Source organism: Dendrobium catenatum, unplaced genomic scaffold (assembly GCF_001605985.2).
Source record: "Dendrobium catenatum unplaced genomic scaffold, ASM160598v2 fragScaff_scaffold_103, whole genome shotgun sequence".
Classification (NCBI taxonomy): domain Eukaryota; kingdom Viridiplantae; phylum Streptophyta; class Magnoliopsida; order Asparagales; family Orchidaceae; genus Dendrobium; species Dendrobium catenatum.
Genome location: NW_021318565.1, coordinates 127,733 through 145,985, shown reverse-complemented (window position 1 = coordinate 145,985; position 18,253 = coordinate 127,733). Strand labels below are relative to the sequence as shown.

General features: G+C 35.6%; 1 protein-coding gene across 2 annotated transcripts in view; it reads left to right on the top strand.

Moving 5' to 3' along the window:
- The window catches only part of LOC110095378, a 61,495-nt gene that overhangs the window by 8,885 nt on the left and 34,357 nt on the right, over window positions 1–18,253 (top strand). For both annotated transcript variants that reach the window (XM_020820899.2, XM_028697045.1), the window contains exon 4: window positions 10,418–10,575. In XM_020820899.2, the coding sequence (XP_020676558.1) occupies window positions 10,418–10,575 (158 nt within the window). The remainder of the gene's footprint in view (window positions 1–10,417; window positions 10,576–18,253) is intronic.

Below are 18,253 nucleotides of genomic sequence, written 5' to 3'. Positions count from 1 at the left end.
GATGCAATTCAAAACTCCATTGACGATTCTGATTGCTAAACCTAGCCAAGATTTGATCGGGATTCCCTTGGCCGAATCTCAGGGAAAGGCGATTGATGGGAGGAGTTTGATGAGGGAGGATTGAGATGTGAAAATTTTGAGGGAAGAAGAAGATATATCACCTTTGGAGCTACTTCCAAGGCGGGGAAAGGGTTAATGAGAGGGATTTTTGGTGGAGCTGCAAAGTTTGGAAGGAGAAGAAGATGGAGACTTCTTACCAACTACATCGGAAGAATATGACAAAAATATCTTGAGCTTATATACTATTTATGTGCAGATTCAAGCAAGCATCCTTTGGCACTTTGCCAAGAGGTAGTTTAGAAGGTGGAGAGACAATATATGCTAGGCCTAAGAGCTAAGGATCCTGGAATTAGATAGCGGTTCTTCTTACTTTACAACATTTCTTTTGAGAAAACACTATTCGTTAGAATTTTAAAGAAGAATGGGCTTCTTAAGGATGATATCGATGCGCTCCTCTGCAGAGTGGCATTTTTTTAGGATTTTTAATTAGCCTGACATTGAAGCTTCTACTGATGGTGATGGATTTGTTGAGGTAAGGTATAAAAGGAAGATGTCAAATGAATGATGAGGATTGAGGAAGAGAGAAACCAACCCCAAGGATAAGGCTTTGGTAAGGAAAGCTGATTCATAAGTGATAGATATGCTTCCCAGATAAGTAAACATTGTACTTGGTGATGTGTGTGAACCTTCAACTTTTGTTTGTTGTTTCTACTTCCAAGATGCATCAAATTGATATAAGAGTTCGATGAGGAGAGTTTCTTTCATCAAGAGCCACCTCCTAGGGCTCTGATAAGGGATGAAATTATAATACCCAAAATGTTGTAAAAAATGTAAGCATACAATTTTCCCCTATGTTCTCACACATATGGAAAACATCAAATATATTTTCATCAAATTCGATATTTAATTTCTAGTAATTTTGCTATATATATAAATATATCTTAAATGTATATGTATAGATATCTTTTAAATAACTGATTAATATTACAGTTAAAGAATAACAGCTAATTAACTATATCAAGTAACTATATTTTATTAAATGGTACTGTAGGCTCCACTACCATTCCCACTAATCACGGCATGCATGGGCCGGATGGTATCAAGTGGTTGGTAATTACTGAAAGGGCATAGTGGAATACTAGTATATTAAGCACTTCCCATTTCAATTTCTCATTCCAATTTCTTCTACCCGAAACAGAGAACAAGGGAGCGGGAGACGGAAGCTGGGGGGAAAAGGCATCGAGCTGCTGCAAGCCGTTGGGAGAGTTCAGAATTTTGGCAATTGCTGAAATTATGATAGGAAAATGCTGAAATCAGTTAAGAGATATAGTTGTTTGAGGAAATTGCTGAAATCAGGTTAGGAAAGTGCTGAAATCAGTTAAGATATATAGTTGTTTGAGGAAATTGCTGAAATCAGGTTAGAGGTATATTTGTTTGCTGAAGGCTTGCTGGAGAAAGTGTTTGCTGAAATTTATTTGCTGAAATCAGTAAAGAAAGAGGGAGGAAAAGCAGAAATCAGTAAGAAAAAAGGCAAAAGAAAGAAAAGGGAAACAGAGAAAGGAGGCTTACGAGAGAGAAGAAAATTGTTTTGAATGAGGAATGCAATTGAGGTAAATTTGTAAGGTTTTCTTACAGCCTGTGTATTTTATTTGAATGCATGTATGAAAAGCAAATAATTATGCTTTAGGTTGTTTAAAAACAAAAAAAGAGGCAAGGATGCGTAGGAGAAAGAATTCTTCTAATCACCCTAGAGAACAAGGTGAGATATCCAACTTGTAGTATAGGAAGTATAGGAAATGGGAGCATTTTGCATATTTGGTGTAAATGTAGTAATCATTTTACATTTATCATGTATTTTAAAGAATATTAACAAAAATATTTTTTAGAGTAAGATTTTAGATCTTAAGATTTTATCTGTGCATGAGGATGCTTATGCTATGTGGGAAAAAGTGGCTAGTGATATTAAGAATATTGCAAAAGATGTGCTTGGAGTATCAAAGGGAAAAGCTCCTAATATTAAAAATAGTTGGTGATGGAATCCAAATGTGCAAGAAAAGATTAAGAATGAGAAGATTTGTTATAAAAATTGGTTTAATTTAATAATCTGATAATGGGAAAGATATAAAGAGGCTCGTAAGGAATCAAAGAAAGCAATATGCGATGCAAAGACCTTAGCTTTTAGTGATTTTATAATGATTAGATACAAGGAGGGAGAGAAAGATTATATGTATAAATTAGTCAAACAAAAGATAGGATAGTAAGGATTTATTCAAGTGAAGTGTATTAAGGATGAAGATCAAGAAATACTTTTCTTAGAAGATGATATTCAACAAAGGTGGATGAGATATTTTGCTAAACTTTTTAATGAAAATTATGAAAATAGGATTGACTATAGTGACCTTAGCACCCTAAATGAAAATAAAGACTATGTTTTTATGCGTATTAGTAAAACGAAGTTAGAGAGACTTTAAATAAAATGAAGGGTGGAAAAGTAGTTGGACCTGATGATAATTCCATTAGAGTGTGGAAATGCTTAGGATGAATGAAGGAATTTCTTGGCTTACTAAACTTTTTAATACTATTTTGAAGACTAAAAGGATGCCAGATGAGTGGGAATGAGGGTGTTGTTAATTCCTATTTTTAAGAATAGGTGATGCCAAGATTGTGCGAATTATAGAGGAATTAAGTTAATGTGTCATACTTTAAAACTATGAGAGCGAGTTATGGAGCATAGGTTGCGACGTGATACTATTGTTCTCAAAAATCAATTTGGATTCATGGCGGTGTAGGTCGACTTATGGAAGCATACATTTATTAAGAGGTTTGATGGAGAAATATCGAGAAAATAAGAGGATCTACATATGATATTATTGATTTAGAAAAAGCTTGTGATAAAGTTCAAAGAGAAGTGCTATGGAGAGTTCTTGAAAAGAGAAGGAGTTAATATGCTTATATTCAAATCATTAAGAGTATGTATGCAAAGAGCTATTACTTGGTTCAAAACAAGGTGGTTTGACCAAGTATTCCCTATTTCGGTTGGGTTACATCATGATCAGCCTTAAGCCCATATCTTTTTGCTTTAGTCATGGATGTCTCACTAGACATGTGCAAGAGGATTGTACCCTGGTGTATGCTTTTTGCTGATGATATTATTCTTGTTGATAAGACTAGAGAGGGAGGGAAAGTAAACTTGAATTATGGAGGTCAACATTAGAGACTAAAGGTTTTCGCTTGAGTAGATCTAAAAGGACTATATGGAGTGTAATTTAGTAGTAATAGACCTAGTGAGGGGTTTGTGACTTTTGGGCGATCAAGTCAATTAATAAGAGTACACGTTTAGATATCTTGGATCTATTGTTCAGAGTGATGGTGAAAATTGATGGGGATATTATCAACAGATCAGAGTTGGATGGTTGTAAGTGGAGGAATGCATCGGGTTATTGTGTGATAGAAAAGTACCCCTCAACTTAAGGGAAAATTCTATAAGATGGTAGTGAGGCTGCTGCTTTTGGGCTGAATGTTGGCCATTAAAAGAGAAGCATAATACTAAGTATAAGTGGCAGAGATGAGGATGCTCAGGGGATGAGTGGCTTTACCTAGAGATAGGATAGAATGAGCATATACGTGAAAAGGTTGGAGTAGCTCCAGTAGAAGATAAGATTAGAGAGAGTCGTCTTAGATGTTGGTCACGTAAAACAACGGCCTGTCCAATGACCCGGTTAGGAGAATAGAGGTATTAGATTTGACTTATGTTAAGAAAGGTAGGGCAGAATAAAAAGACTTGGTTATAAAATATTAGGAATGACCTTTCTTTATTAGATTCAAATGAGATTTTGACCTTTAATAGGACATAATGGAGAAAAGGATTCATGTAGCCAGTGGCGGAGCCAAAAATTTTTGTTCAGGGGGGCCTAATTAAAATAGTTATGTTTGCCATCGCATTTGGAAGATTCGAAATATATCAAATAATCCATTTTTCATTTCATTATCAGAGCCAAGAGGAGCTGTAATATCAAATAAGAATGCAATAATGTCCCTTAGAACTTATAAGACATAAATATTTGCATAGGACAGTCTTTGTTTGGGGGTGAGAAATGAGCGAAAGGGAAAATAAAAGTCGTGCTCGAGGTCGTGACTTGCGAGTAGAGTAAAGGGGAAAACATACCATTGATGCTTTCATGTGTCAAGAAAAAATATTGATGACATCTTTGTATTAATAAATAACTTTAAAAGGAAGAATTATAAAAATTAGAGAGGTTTTCTCATTGGCGAGCTTGTTGCTCTATTAAGCCACTAAAACAATCAGTTTTAAGCCCCTTTAGGCTTTAAAATTTTAGCGTTACTACCCAAATCCATTTAGAGGAGATCTCTCATTACAAATCATGAATATGCAGCCGCAATTTTTTCGATTGCGTAAAAAAGAGGAGGAAATCAAACTCTACCCTTCAATGTAGAATTATTAGTCATTACATTTAGATAGTACAAAAATTAATTGAAATAAATGTGATAATGTTAATATTTAATAATTATTATAGAAACAATAATAATTTGTTAATGATTAAATTTTTAATAAAATAATTTATTTAATAGTAAATATTTTTATATATATTAATTATAAGCCACGCAACTCTATGCCAAATATTTTTTATCATTCATCCACAATGAAAAGTCATTCTCTCTTTCTGGTTCAATATTTAACCCCATTAGCCTTTTTATTTCTACAGCTAAAGCATTCCAGATAGAGGTGAATTGAGACTTAAATGGAGAAAAACGTTGTTATAATAAAATGAAAGCTGAGATAGTGGGCTATACCAATTAAATTTTTTTTTTTTGGGGGGGGGGGGGGTCAGGTGTGCCCCCCTCCCTCCTGCAATAATAGTTTAAATATTTTTAATAATAATTAATTATATAGCCACGCAACTCTATGCCAAAATATTTTTTATCATTCCATCCACAATGAAAAGTCATTCTCTCTTTCTGGTTCAATATTTTACCCCATTAGCCTTTTTATTTCTACAGCTAAAGCATTCCATAGGGTGATATGATACTTAAATGGAAAAAGCTTGTTTAAATAATGAAACTGATAGTGGCATACAATTAAATTTTTTTTTTGGTGGGGGGGGGGGCGGCACGGCCCCCCCTTGCCCCCCCTCCCTCCGCCAATGCATGTAGCCGACCCCACGTAGTGGGATAAAGGCTTGATGTTGTTGTTGCATGTATATTACTAGTGAACTATGATGCTGAATTGTGATGCTTCAGAAAGATATTATAGATGAAGGGCACAAATTTATGTACATTTATGAAAATAAAAATATCATTGACATAAATCATGTATGGAGGATAGACCTGTACAAGTAAAGACAAAAGACTTGATTAGTTAAGCCTTAATCTCTCTCACTTCTAAAAATTGAGAATTCGGACCCAACCTTGAATGAGAGAACTGCCCTTAATTCTAAAAGTTGGGAACATGGACCCAACCTTGAATTAGAGAGTTTTAAGTGTGCAAAGACCTATTGTTATCATATGACTTGCCTAAAATATTTGGAAATTAACAAAACAAGAAATTTGGAATGTAGCGAACACTTGAAAAATTTAGCATTGTTATGCATTGCTTTCTTACAGTTTATATATAAAGTCCAATATTTTTTTTATTAGCCGCAAATTTCTTAATTCTTATACTATGCTTGGGTATTTCATTGAGCTCGCTCTAGCTCATTAGTAATGGTTGTACTGTAGGGAAGGGGAATGAGCCAGTGGGGCTCTAGACAAACAGGTTGATTGAAGTTTTGTGTACATATATTTTGAATGTACATAAAGGTTAGAGTAGAAGTTCTACATACACTTTTGGGTATGTAAATGTTATTTAAAAGTTTAGGGAAGCTCTGCATTTTATTTGATGTGTTAAATATGCTTCTAGTTAAAAAATATTGATTTTAGTCTTAAGTTTTGAAAAACTTGAAGTTTTGGAAGAGTTTAGATTGACCATTTCCTACTCACTTGTTCCTAATAAAATTTTTAGAATGGTGTTAGTAAGAGATATGTCTGTTCATATTCTCCCTATTTGTTACACTCTAAATTGACTATAGGGGGTTAAAATAGGGTGTGACAGGAATAGGGTTTGCGAATGGGGGTACAGTAGGAAGGGAGTTTTGTGGTGGAGGTGGTGGATGGCTGACCACTATGGGAGGCCTTTCAGGCAAGGGGAATGGATGACCGGAGGAGGAGGAGGATGAGCTGAGCCATCAGGATTGGGTCATGCAAGGAGGGTGAAAGAAAGGTGAGATTTCCACCCTCGATACACTGGGGAAACATTGAGGGATTACGACGACCGCTACACAGGAGGAGGAAGAAGCTATTTGGGCTGTGGTGATCCTAGGGTGAGAAAATTGGAGATGCGAATGATTGAGGACAGGGAAGAGGAGCAACTTAGAACTTTCAACAAACAAATTGAAGAGGATAAAAAATTAATCATTCCTAGGAATAATCTTATTGAGCTGCATAAGGTTCTTGAAGAGCATGGTCTTTCATTTCTGGAGCTTTTACATATGAAGATAGATTTTTTTTTAACAAAGCAAAAAATAGAGAAAGTTGTAGGGTGGGCTAGAAAGTTAGTGTTCCTTTTGTTAGTAATGGTAGATTGTTGATACCTTGTGAAAGCCCGGAGATTGCTATTTCAAGGTTATGGGTGCAGGAATTAGTTTCAACGAAGGCCTTATAGAGCAGAAGGCCTTATAGAGCATAAAGAATCTTGCAAAAATGAGTATGAAGGGGTCAAATTTGGTGATATTGGTGCTCTAGAAGATGTGAAGAGAACATTAAATGAACTTGTTACGCTTCCTATGAGAAAGCCTTAGCTTTTTTCATAAGGAATTTTGCTCTTTGGCCAACCAGAAATAGGTAAAACTCTTTTTGCAAAAGCCCTTGCAATTGAAGCTAGAGCAAATTTTATCAATTAACCGGTTCTACTCTTACATCAAAGTGGTTTGGTGAGGCTAAGAAGCTCACCACGACACTCTTTTCTTTTGCATCTCAGCTAGCACCTGTCATTATTTTTTTAAATGAGCTTGACAACTTATTTGGTGCAGCGTGGTGCCTTTGAACATGAAGCAACAAGAAGAATGCTAAATGAATTTATGGCAGCTTGAATTTAAGGACCAAGGACAGTCAAAGGATTCTTATCCTAGGTGCAACAAATAGATAATTTGATTTGGACGATGCTGTGATACATCGTCTTCCAAGAAGGATATATGTAGACCTTCTAGATGCTGAAAATCACATGAAAATCTTAAATATATTTCTATCCCAATAAAACCTTGACCCTAACTTTAGATTTGATGAGTTAGCTAATGTAACAGAAGGTTATTCTGGAAGTGATTTGAAGAATCTTTGTATTGCCCTGCATATAGAATGGACCATGAACATCTTGACAAAGAGAAGTCAGACGAATTTACTATGCAAAAATTTACATTAGCTGGCACTTTTCATCTTAGAAGATCAGCTTCCAGTGTGGAAGTTGATATTAAGGGAACATCTAGTTTAAATTGTCATTCCTTGTCAAAGCATGAGTCCTCAACAACTTCTTCAAAGAATTGCACATTCAAAGAAGGTTACAGAGTAAAGTATGTAGGTAAGAGCGTTATTCTGGACTACCTTTTCCAGCTCAGAGTGGTCCACATTATAGCTTTCATGATAAAATAATTCTGACATTTGAAGAAAATGGATCATACAAAATTGGCGTAAGATTTGACAAACAGATTTTTGAAGGTAATGATCTTGGTGGTCTATGTGAAGAGGATCACGGGTTCTTTACAATTGACTTGCTTCTTTTAGACTATTCTGACCCAGACGATTCTAAAAGGATTGCTATTATTGAGTTAATTGAGGCTGTGACTGAAGAAGCTAAGAAAAAAAGGAGAAATTGGCATGCTAGAGAAACATGGGAGCCATATGAGATGATCAGGAGACCATTCCCTTCCTTCCACCTTGAGGACAAGGTGCTTTTTTAGGGGGAAGTATTGATATGCCAGGGGGCCCACCTTGTGGGGCCTAGGGGATTTAATATTCACTATGTAAGAAAGGAGAAATCAGGGAAAAAATAACTAAGAAAGTTTATTTTGGGAATGATGGCGGATTTGAATTTAAGATTGGAGAGGAAATTAGAAAATGTTTATTTAAAGAAAGAGGGCTGATTTGAACTCAGATTTGGGAGGGAATTAGGAAGTTTTATTAAGGGAAAGTTGGTTGATTTGAATTCATATTGGGAGGGAATAAAGAAGGTTTTACTATGGGAAAGAGGGCTGATTTGAATTTAGATTTGGGAGAAAAATATAACGGTTTATTTAAGGATAATCAGGTTGTTTTATTTTCATTATGTGATTTATGTTTGCTATAGTTTTCGTAGGAGTTGTTCCTAACAGCATTTAGGATTTGTGGGCGAGCTGATCTACCTCTCGAATATTTGATCACTTGTGTCTTTCTTTCTTATTTAAGAGAATAAAAAATCAGCTCCTATCTTCATATTCCTACAGTTTCTACTTGTTTCTTTCATTGCTTTTACTTTCAAGACGTATCAAATTTGTTGTGGTGGTTTGACATTTGTTTCAAATTAGATGTAATTTGGTGAGTATGATTCATACAGTTTATCTTCTTAGTGACCTTGTATTTCTTTTGGAGGAATGTTTCTTGGTTGCTTAAAGGATGACTTGGTTGTTTGTTGGTGCCTCGCCCAGGCCGACATGGATATTATTTGTGTGATATGACTTTATTGTTTATTGTTGCCTCACCCTGACCAACATGGATATTATTTGTGTGAAACGCATCACCCAGTGGTTTGTCCGCAACCCCCTTTAAGTTATAAAAAAAAAAACTTAGAGAAAAGCAAAATATGCCATGTGAATCTCGGACTGGCCTCACAAATAAGGTCCACAATAAAAAGTGAATGTTTTAAGATTGGCAAATGTTTTCACTTGCAAGATCTGCCTCTCCTCGCTAAATCACCACATTTTAATCTTTTTTCCATCAAAATATGGAATCCACTCCTAGAAATGAATCTTTCTCAGTTCAAGTACAAAATACCTTATAAAGCTTTTGTTATGTTATATTAAAACACTATAGGCGATGATGTTAGTGGTGGGAAATGGCCCCAGACTTTCAGGCTCTGACAAATGCCACCATTTATGTAGGCACCCACTGTACTGAACCTGTACGATAATTTGCTGAAACTTCTCTTGCCAGAATAAGGCGCATCATCCTATTCATAAGTAATGATTACTTTAGTGCTACCTGCTGCCTCGTTACCTTTTCTTAGTTACAGGATACTTCCTCAGGGACAGCTATTTTTCTGTCTATCTGCTTCACTGCAATTTGATACATGCAGGCTTGTCCTGAAAGCACATTTGCACACAAAATGCTGAACATCTAACCTAGCTAGACATTGCCTAGATGTATTATCTATGAAAATGATAATATAGATTACATCTATAAAACATGGGAATTCTAATAATTTACATTTTCTCAAGCTCATATTATCTTTCTTGGACAACGTGCACCAACTCCTGCTTTCCTACTGTATGCAGTGTGTCTGACGCTTAATTGAGATGTCATAATAAGCATTGCTAAAGACAAAAAAAGGATCATTTCTAACTATCTTTTTTTATTTTTTGCAGTTTGTGCCTTGAGATTGGAGAATATTTAACGTACTGTTTTGAGCAATTTTAAACTTTAAGAGTGTTGCATGTTTGGATAAGTTGCCATGTTTGAAATACTGCACATTCTTGTAATAATATAAGGGTTACAGTATTTTATAAATGTTAATGTGTTGAAATTAGGGGTGCAACCGAGTCAAGCCGGCTCGGGCTCGACTCGTTAATGGGCTCGACGAGCCGAGCTTATCGAGCTCGCGAGTCGAGATCGAACACGAGTTCGAGCTCGAATGCTAAACGAGCTCGAGCTCGGACACTGGGCTGATCGACTCCGTGCGCAGGATCGGGCGCGTGCGCGACGAAAGGCTCGATAGCGAGCTCGACGAGCCGCTCGATTTGACGACGAGTCGAGCTCGAGCTCGGATTTTGAGCTCGACTCGAGTTCGAGCTCGAGCTCGGGTTTTGATTGTCAGGCTTGACTCGAACACCCCCTGGCTCGAGCTCGACTGGACTCGTTTGCACCCCTAGTTGAAATGCATATCTTCTTTAAAGTTGCATATTGCCATTATGATCTCACTGATTCATTGCTGTTTTACTAAATTCTGAAGTGGCTGAATAATTATTCTGATCTGAAGCAATATTACTTCACTTAACACCTTCTTGAATATCATTTCTTGTTTTTGTGTTCAACGTAATGACAATAGTAAGTTTCGCAGATATGATACGGGTTCAACTGCCTATGATCTTACCCCCATCTTACAGGGGTACCAGCATTCGCTATTTTTATTATGTTCGCACCACAATCTCTGCAAGGTGGCTTGTACTAGAAAATGGCCATCATGATAAGTGGCCTGGAAATGATCTGATTAAATTGGTTAGTATCTCTTTTGTTATGATACTGTTCATATGGGTTTCACTTTTTTTTTTTTAGATTGTTTTAAAAATTAATTTGAGTTATGGTTGGACTCTCCCAGTAAAGGATGTAAATGGATTCTTTGCCTTTTCTTCTTTTCTCTGCGCATTCTACTGCTGAAGGCATTAGTTTCTTCACTTATGCAACGCTCTGTCTTTGTATATATTCGTATGATTGTAATGGCATAAGTTACCAAATAAATCTTTGTTCAGGTAAGTTGCTTCCAATCTTCTAATGCCTGTGCTAAGTCTGATTGTGATTTTTTTTTATTTTCATGGTTTGAAAGTGTGTTGCATTGTTCTGGAAAAATAAAGTCAAGTGACCGCCATTCAATTCCTTTCATCACGACTATACCGTCCTTTGAAACAGCAAGCATGTTTTGACGTCATTTAAATGATGAAACTACCTGGAGCTTCATAAATACCCATTGGAAGGAGTTACTTCCCGTATACGCTTATTGCTTCTACGTTCAAATGACTTTTATCATGATTAAAATCAAGGTTGTGAAAATTAGATCATATAACAAATTAAAAGAAGGTGAGATTCACGGTTCAATGGTTCAACTGAGGTTAAATTGGGACTGAATTGAATGACATAATAAATACTAATTTTATTCAAATGTATTATACATAATAATGATACAATCATTCAAAATATGTGACAAAATATTAAATATAATCAACAATTATGAAACATGAACATACACAATTAATAAATAAATTCTTTTTAAAATTAAAGACAGTTTTGAGTAGTTAACCTCTTCTTCTTAAGATCAAATATAATTTTTTATAGAAATCTTCCACTATTCTCTTTCTCTAATAGCTGAAACTCTAAAAATAAAATGATGAAAAGAAAGTTATTATCAATAAGTAACATGCAATACAAGTAACACAAGTTAAAGTACAATAAGCAAAATGCATTAATATATCGTAAATCGGTAAATGAAAACACCATAAATTATACTATTATAGAAATGCTTGCACACTATAAAATCTTTGAAGTCAATGAGATCACACATTCATGATATAGAGATAAAATAAACAATAGTTCTCAATTCAACTGTTCATATCAATTCATACATAAAAAAATAAAAAATGTGTCTCAACGGTTGAGTCCACAAATATAATAATCAAAATTTTCAAACATGTGCGTATAATTTTTGGCTGGAAAATTTATCCCATTTTATCTTTCCCCCATATATTTTTAATTTCTGTGTGTGTATAAGTATAAACTCATTTAATAGCTCAATCAATTAATAGTTCATTAACAGTTAATAAAATTAAATTACTGCAGCAGTTGTAATTAAATATTACTATAGCTGCTCTTCTCCACTAATCAAGGCATGCAATGGACTGAATTCTGAGAATGGGATCACACAGATGACATTAGTGCATAATGGAGTTAGTCAAGGATATTATATTAAGTTATAAGCACTATAGCATTTCCTTCCTATGCCATTTTCCCCACCCAATTTTCTGTAAGCGACCATCTGCAAGCAATGATGCAGGAGGCCGAAGGGCTGCGATTGTTGGGAGGGATCGGCTGTTGGGAGAGTAAAATTTCAGAAAACAGTAAGGTAATAAAGGAAAAAGGGAAGGAACAGAAGTGAGGAAAAGAGGTATAGGAGAAAAAGGGAGGTTGAATTGAATGTCACATTTATTTGAGGTAAAATTTTAGGATTTTATTTTCAGAGCAGTTCTTAAAATTCTTGTATAAATGCTACAATGTATGCTTTTTAATGTATTCTTTAGGTTGTATGTAAAAAGAAAAGAGGTCGGGGTATTTCAAGCAACCATTAAAAAAGCGGACGAGGCGTCCGCATTGAGTCGCGCCTCAAGTCGAGGCGGAAGTCATGCGTATCGGGGCTTACACCTCGAACAATCCAATGAAGCCTACGATTTTTTCGCACGAGGCGTACGCAACAAAGCGTAACGCCTCGAGGCAGTACAAGGCACTGCCTCAAAATTTTTTCTTCGGTATATAATGTAAATACGACGTAGCACCCGATTCGTGTTCGCGTATAGGATTAGGGCTTCCTGTGAGAATTGAAAGGCGAATTGGAGGCAAAGCCGTGAGGGAAAGAGACGAAGCCATGAGGGAAGGAGATGAAGCCGTGAGTGCAGGAGACGAAGTTAGAAGGAGACGACGCAGGAAACGAAGCCGAAAGCAATAACGATTTCGAAAGCAGGAAACGAAGCCGAAGTTGTGAGTGCAGGAAACTTTCAGGCCTCGGTTAGGTTGGAAGAGCAGGTGAGCGGTGTTGTGGGCCTTGACTTTGACGTGCAATAACAAAAGCTTGAATAACTCCTGATTCGGCTTTCTTTCATTCGTCCGTTCAGTACATGCTCGGTACTGCTAGGTATCGCTAGGTACATGCTCAGTACTGCTCGGTATCTTTTCATACAAACAACTTACGAACTTTAAAAACAAGCAGAACTTCAAAATTACTCTTACCGCTCAGGTTGAACCCCGTCAAGGGGCAATGCCCCCTTGGACCCCCGGCAGATCAATATATTGTTGTATTCATATTCCCTTATTATTAGTAGTACAAATAATTGTTAAAATCTGTCCTATTGTTGATTTTGTGTTGTGATTTACAATCTGATGATGAATAGGTTATTCCTAAGAATGTTGATAATTTATAATCTGAAGTTGAAGCAGAAGGAGAAACTCATGTCAATGAAGACAAAGAAGCAACTACTTATGTAATAAAAGAAAGAAACAAATTGAGATTGGAGCTTCAAAACAATTCAAAGGTATTCTTAAATATAATGAATTATTTTTATGCTATTATTGTTTCATTCTAGAGCTAATGAAATATTAACTGATATAGGGGATAAAGGAAAAAATATTATAGATGAAGAAGAGTTTGAGGATGACTTTGACATTAATTATGAAGATTCTTTTGAAGATAATCAAAGTGATGATGAGCTTGCATTGGGTTTTAATCCTAAAGGGATGTTTTATTTTTAAGTGAGTTTATTTTAAATCTTCTTTTCCAGTAATATACTAATATTATTTTAGAACAAATTATTAAATTCACAGTTGACATAATATTTTGTTATTTTTTGTCATTATTCATAATTTTAAATTACTTTATTTTTATCATTTTTGAGGCTTACGCTTTGCCTCGCTTATCTAAAACGCATCGATTCCCGATTTCGCCTTTTAAAACGTTGATTTCAAGTAAACAACTTTACCTGACTTTACACGACTATCTTAGAGAACGAAGTGAGATATTCAATTTGTGATATAGGAAAAAATAACATTTTATATAATTATGGCAACATGCTTATCCCACTGTGGTAGCAATTATTTTCATATTGAAAATGTTGATGGTTTACTGATGCACTTGATTTCAGCATGTGATAGTTGATGTTTACTGGATATACAAAGGTGTAAGAAGACATTAGACTAAAATTCTCTAATTTATTTGATGACCGCTAAGACAATGAATTTTGAGGATGAATTTTTAATGAGGGGCGGATTATAATACCCAAAATTTTAAAAAATGTAAGTATAATTTTTGGCTTAAAAATTTACCCCATTTTATCATTCCCCCATAAAACAGTAAGTTATTGTCATTAAATGATGTAAGCAACTTAGAACAAAACTCAAAGAGAAAACCAAGTAAATCAAAACTCACTTTTATATAACTTTGAGAAACTTTTGGAGAACACAATAGACTAAATGAAACACTAAATTTCAGAAAGAAAAGCAAAGATCACCCAAGAAACCAAAGCACAAAGAAAAGTTAGCAATAAAAGCAAACATAAAAAAAAAAAAACACTATCCTCAGAACATCCTGCAAGAGGACTCCTCACATGTACCGAGTGTAGGAATATATTTAAGAATAAGGATTTAGATATGCAAACCAAGGGTCCACCACTGCAAAGGGGTCCAATGTCCTACCAAACTCCTCCAGCAAATGCCACCAAAACAGCCACCAAATACCACCAAAACAGCCAACAACTTTTACCCACGGAACTTAGAAGAAAGATACAGGTGGAGTGGAACTTGCGTAGAGAAGAAAGAGGTTAGAAGCCGAGACGAAAGGTTGGAAAGAGCTCGCAAGATTTCCAGAGGAGGTGGAAGAAGGTGGACAAAGCTCTCAAGCTTTTCCAAGAAGAACCCGCAGGTTATAGCAACTTTGCTCTCAAATATTCACCAACCCTTCCTTCTCAAAACATCTCATATATATAGGCAATAGAGGGGAACTAAACAGCCCAATAACTGCCATAAATATCCAGCACAGGAAACAGGGCAGAACTTTCGGTTTCCAGCATAGGAAAACCAACAGCAGCAAGCCATTTAAAAGCCACGGTAATAGCAGCTGAGAACTCCAAACGGCAAAGCAAAGATCAAGAAAAAAAGCCACGGGTTTCCAGCACAACCGAGGCAGCAAATAAAGGGAATAAAGGCCACGGGTTCCACCACAGAGAAACCCCAAACGCCAACATTAAAGCACATTGAAGACCACGGTTCCAGCAGCCAAATGAGGGAAAATAATGCAGCAGTTCAAGAGGCAAAGAAGAAGAGGAAGAGACAAGTTCCACTCACCTAAAAGCTTGCACCTCATAATGAATTTAGAGCTAAACATCAGCTCATAATGAGCTACATCTCCACATGATAATAATGAGCTTGCACCACTAAAATTTCAACAACTAAAGCTCAAAACCGAAATCAGCCAAGGCTCCCATAGAACTAGAAAACAGCCCAAAGGATAAGGTGGACCCCAAAGCCAGCAAACCCAAGGTAAGCAAACCCAATCCTTATCCTACCATGATCATTGGATTTACGACCATCATTGGATATCATAAAATAAAATAAAAATAGCAAATATAACTAAATTTGTCCAAAACAAATAATGCAAGACAAATTAAAATGCATCATTATTTAAGTCATCTTCATCTGTAGTTCATAAATGTAACATAATAAGTCTTTAATCTTTATTGCATACTTCATCCAAATAATATAATTAAATATAATTGACAGCTTACTTTGAGCTTATCCAGTATAAGTTATATTCAGTTCTTCAGTAGTAAAATTGCATCATCTTTATAAATTTTCATCTTCAAATCCTCTAAATTAACTTCTTGAGCCGGTTCATCATCTAGTACCCAAAAGTTGACCATTTTAATGCTTGTATAATCCAAAAGATCGTAATTTCTTTTTTAAATCAAGAATTTACAAAGTTAAATTGTAACATGATAATTATAATGTATTTAAATATACTTATATTCATTTTCTAATAGAAAGATGACTCAGATGTTGATACTTTTATGTGGCTAGCCCAAAGAAACAATAAATAAATAAATATAAAAGTACAAACTCTTTTACTTAACAAAATCATTAATGTTATATCAAATATATACAAGATCACTTAGCCTTCGATATTTTAGATGATTTTGTCTCATGGTGTGAATTTGCTTAAAAACACTTTAGTTTCTCACATCTTGAAGAAAATGTTTGACTAAGAATTTTATCAATCAATTTCTACAAATTTGAAGCACTTGAACTCAACATCATTCTTCTATAAATAGTTAAATATTAATTAGTTATGTGGTGATTAGTATATGTCAATATATGATATCATAACTAATTATTATAGTACATATTGAAATTATTGTTGAACTTATCATGTTGCATTTCTTTTGACATTGTAAATGCAATTAGCTTGCTAAAATTTTCCAAGTTAAAAAAAATCCTTATCTCATTCATTGTCCATGATGATTTATGGCATATATCTTTAATTCTTATTAATATCATTTAAAATTTGCATTACTTTAAGTTTATGGCATAATTTTTTTGTTATATTGAAAATGAGGATTTGGGAAATATGTTGCTGAGCATATAAATTGTCGTAGCTAACTATCTCATTTTCTTTTTATTTTGCTTTTGTATGGATTGTACATTCCTTTTATATTTCTGAACATGCTCGTAAATGGAAAATGATGCAACTCACAAAAAATCACACACAATGTACACAATAGTTTTGGGTTTCCTCCGGTCAAATTTCATCCCAGCATCCCAGCCGTCCCTTCCCTTTTGATCTCATGGCCAACATGGGGATCTGTTGGAGGCTCACCTGGATCACAACAATCTCTTTCTATATTTGGGTGGCTGATTTATGAATGATTATATTAGTACAATTATGCATTAATTTTTAATTATTTGTTTCTTTATTTACATATATATCGTATAGAGTTATAAATAGGGAGAGCTTTATGCAATAAAATTAAGCATTTTCTCTCTCCAATTCTCTAAATTTAACATGGTATCAGAGCCTTCATTGCCATTGCCAGAATTCTGAGTTTTTTTGTTCTATTGTCGTGCGGTCGTGCCTTCATTGACGGCCTTCCCTTGAGAAACGAGAGGGAGCGGGTTCCAGCTTGGATTTGTCTTTTGTGTTCGTCTAGCCAAGAGAGAGACTGAGAGGGAGATGGGGGAGAGATTGAGTATTTAGATCTAATGGGAACTAGAAAGTTTAAAGCTCAATGGATAACACAAAATAAAGTAGAACACAATTCGATTCAAAACTTTAATAAGCAAGTCACCAAATAACATTAAACAAACTAAAATTATTTTATAAGAAGAAAGAAAACCAAAACAAACTACCCTCAGAACAACCAGCTAATGGTTACCTCACATGTAACGATAAAATAGGTAAATAGAATGCTCAAGGACATGTAAACCAGTGGTCCACCACAATAATTTTGATCCAATCCAACGTTGTCCACAACTCCTCCGGCAAATCCCAACAAAACTTACCAACCAGCACCACTCTCAATTTTAGAAGAATGATACAATTGGGTGGAAACTTGTGGAGAGAAGAAAGGGGTAGAAGACTTGGAAGAAGAAACAAGAAGTGAAGAAGTAGCTCTCAAGCTAGAGAAGAAACCCTCAGGTTTTTACTTTGTTTTCACTTCCAAGAAATTGCTCACAACAGCCCAAAACTCCCCTATAACTAGGAAAGAAAAGTAGGCCAAAAGCCATGCACAATTGCCCCCTACAGCCAACCAAAAAGGGAGGAAATAGGAAGCATTAAAAGGCATGGAAGAACCCACCAGATAAATCGGGAAAGCCAAGGGATAACAGCAGAAACCTAACAGGCAAAGCAAGGGGAACCGGGAAAGCCAGAAACAGGAGTAGAAACCGAACAACCAAGCAAGGGAAACCGGGAAAGCCAGGGAGCAGGGGCAGAAACCGAACAGTCAAGCCAACCAACAAACCCAAATCCAAGCAACTTAGCTGCCACTAACAAACCCGAATTAACCCAAATACAAAGCACACAAAGAAGCTAGCACACCAAAAGAAAAACATGTCCAATGAGCACCTATACCACACTTGATCATTGGTTGCCTTCCATCATTGGGTAAATAAAAATAAAACTCAAAAATTACAATAACATAAAATAAAAAAAACATGATCATGAAGAATTGAATGCATCAGGATCCCTGCCTGCGACTGGCGAGTGCGGGAGCAAGGAGGATTGAGCTGCTCCCTGTGTACATGAAGTTGAGCGAACTATGCAGTTTGTGTGGCCTAGCAGTTGATCGAGCGCAACAAAGGGACCTGCTGCTTCTGCGTGTGAGTCAAGCTGAACCATGAGGCCCTTTCCTCTCGTGTGTGTGCCAGA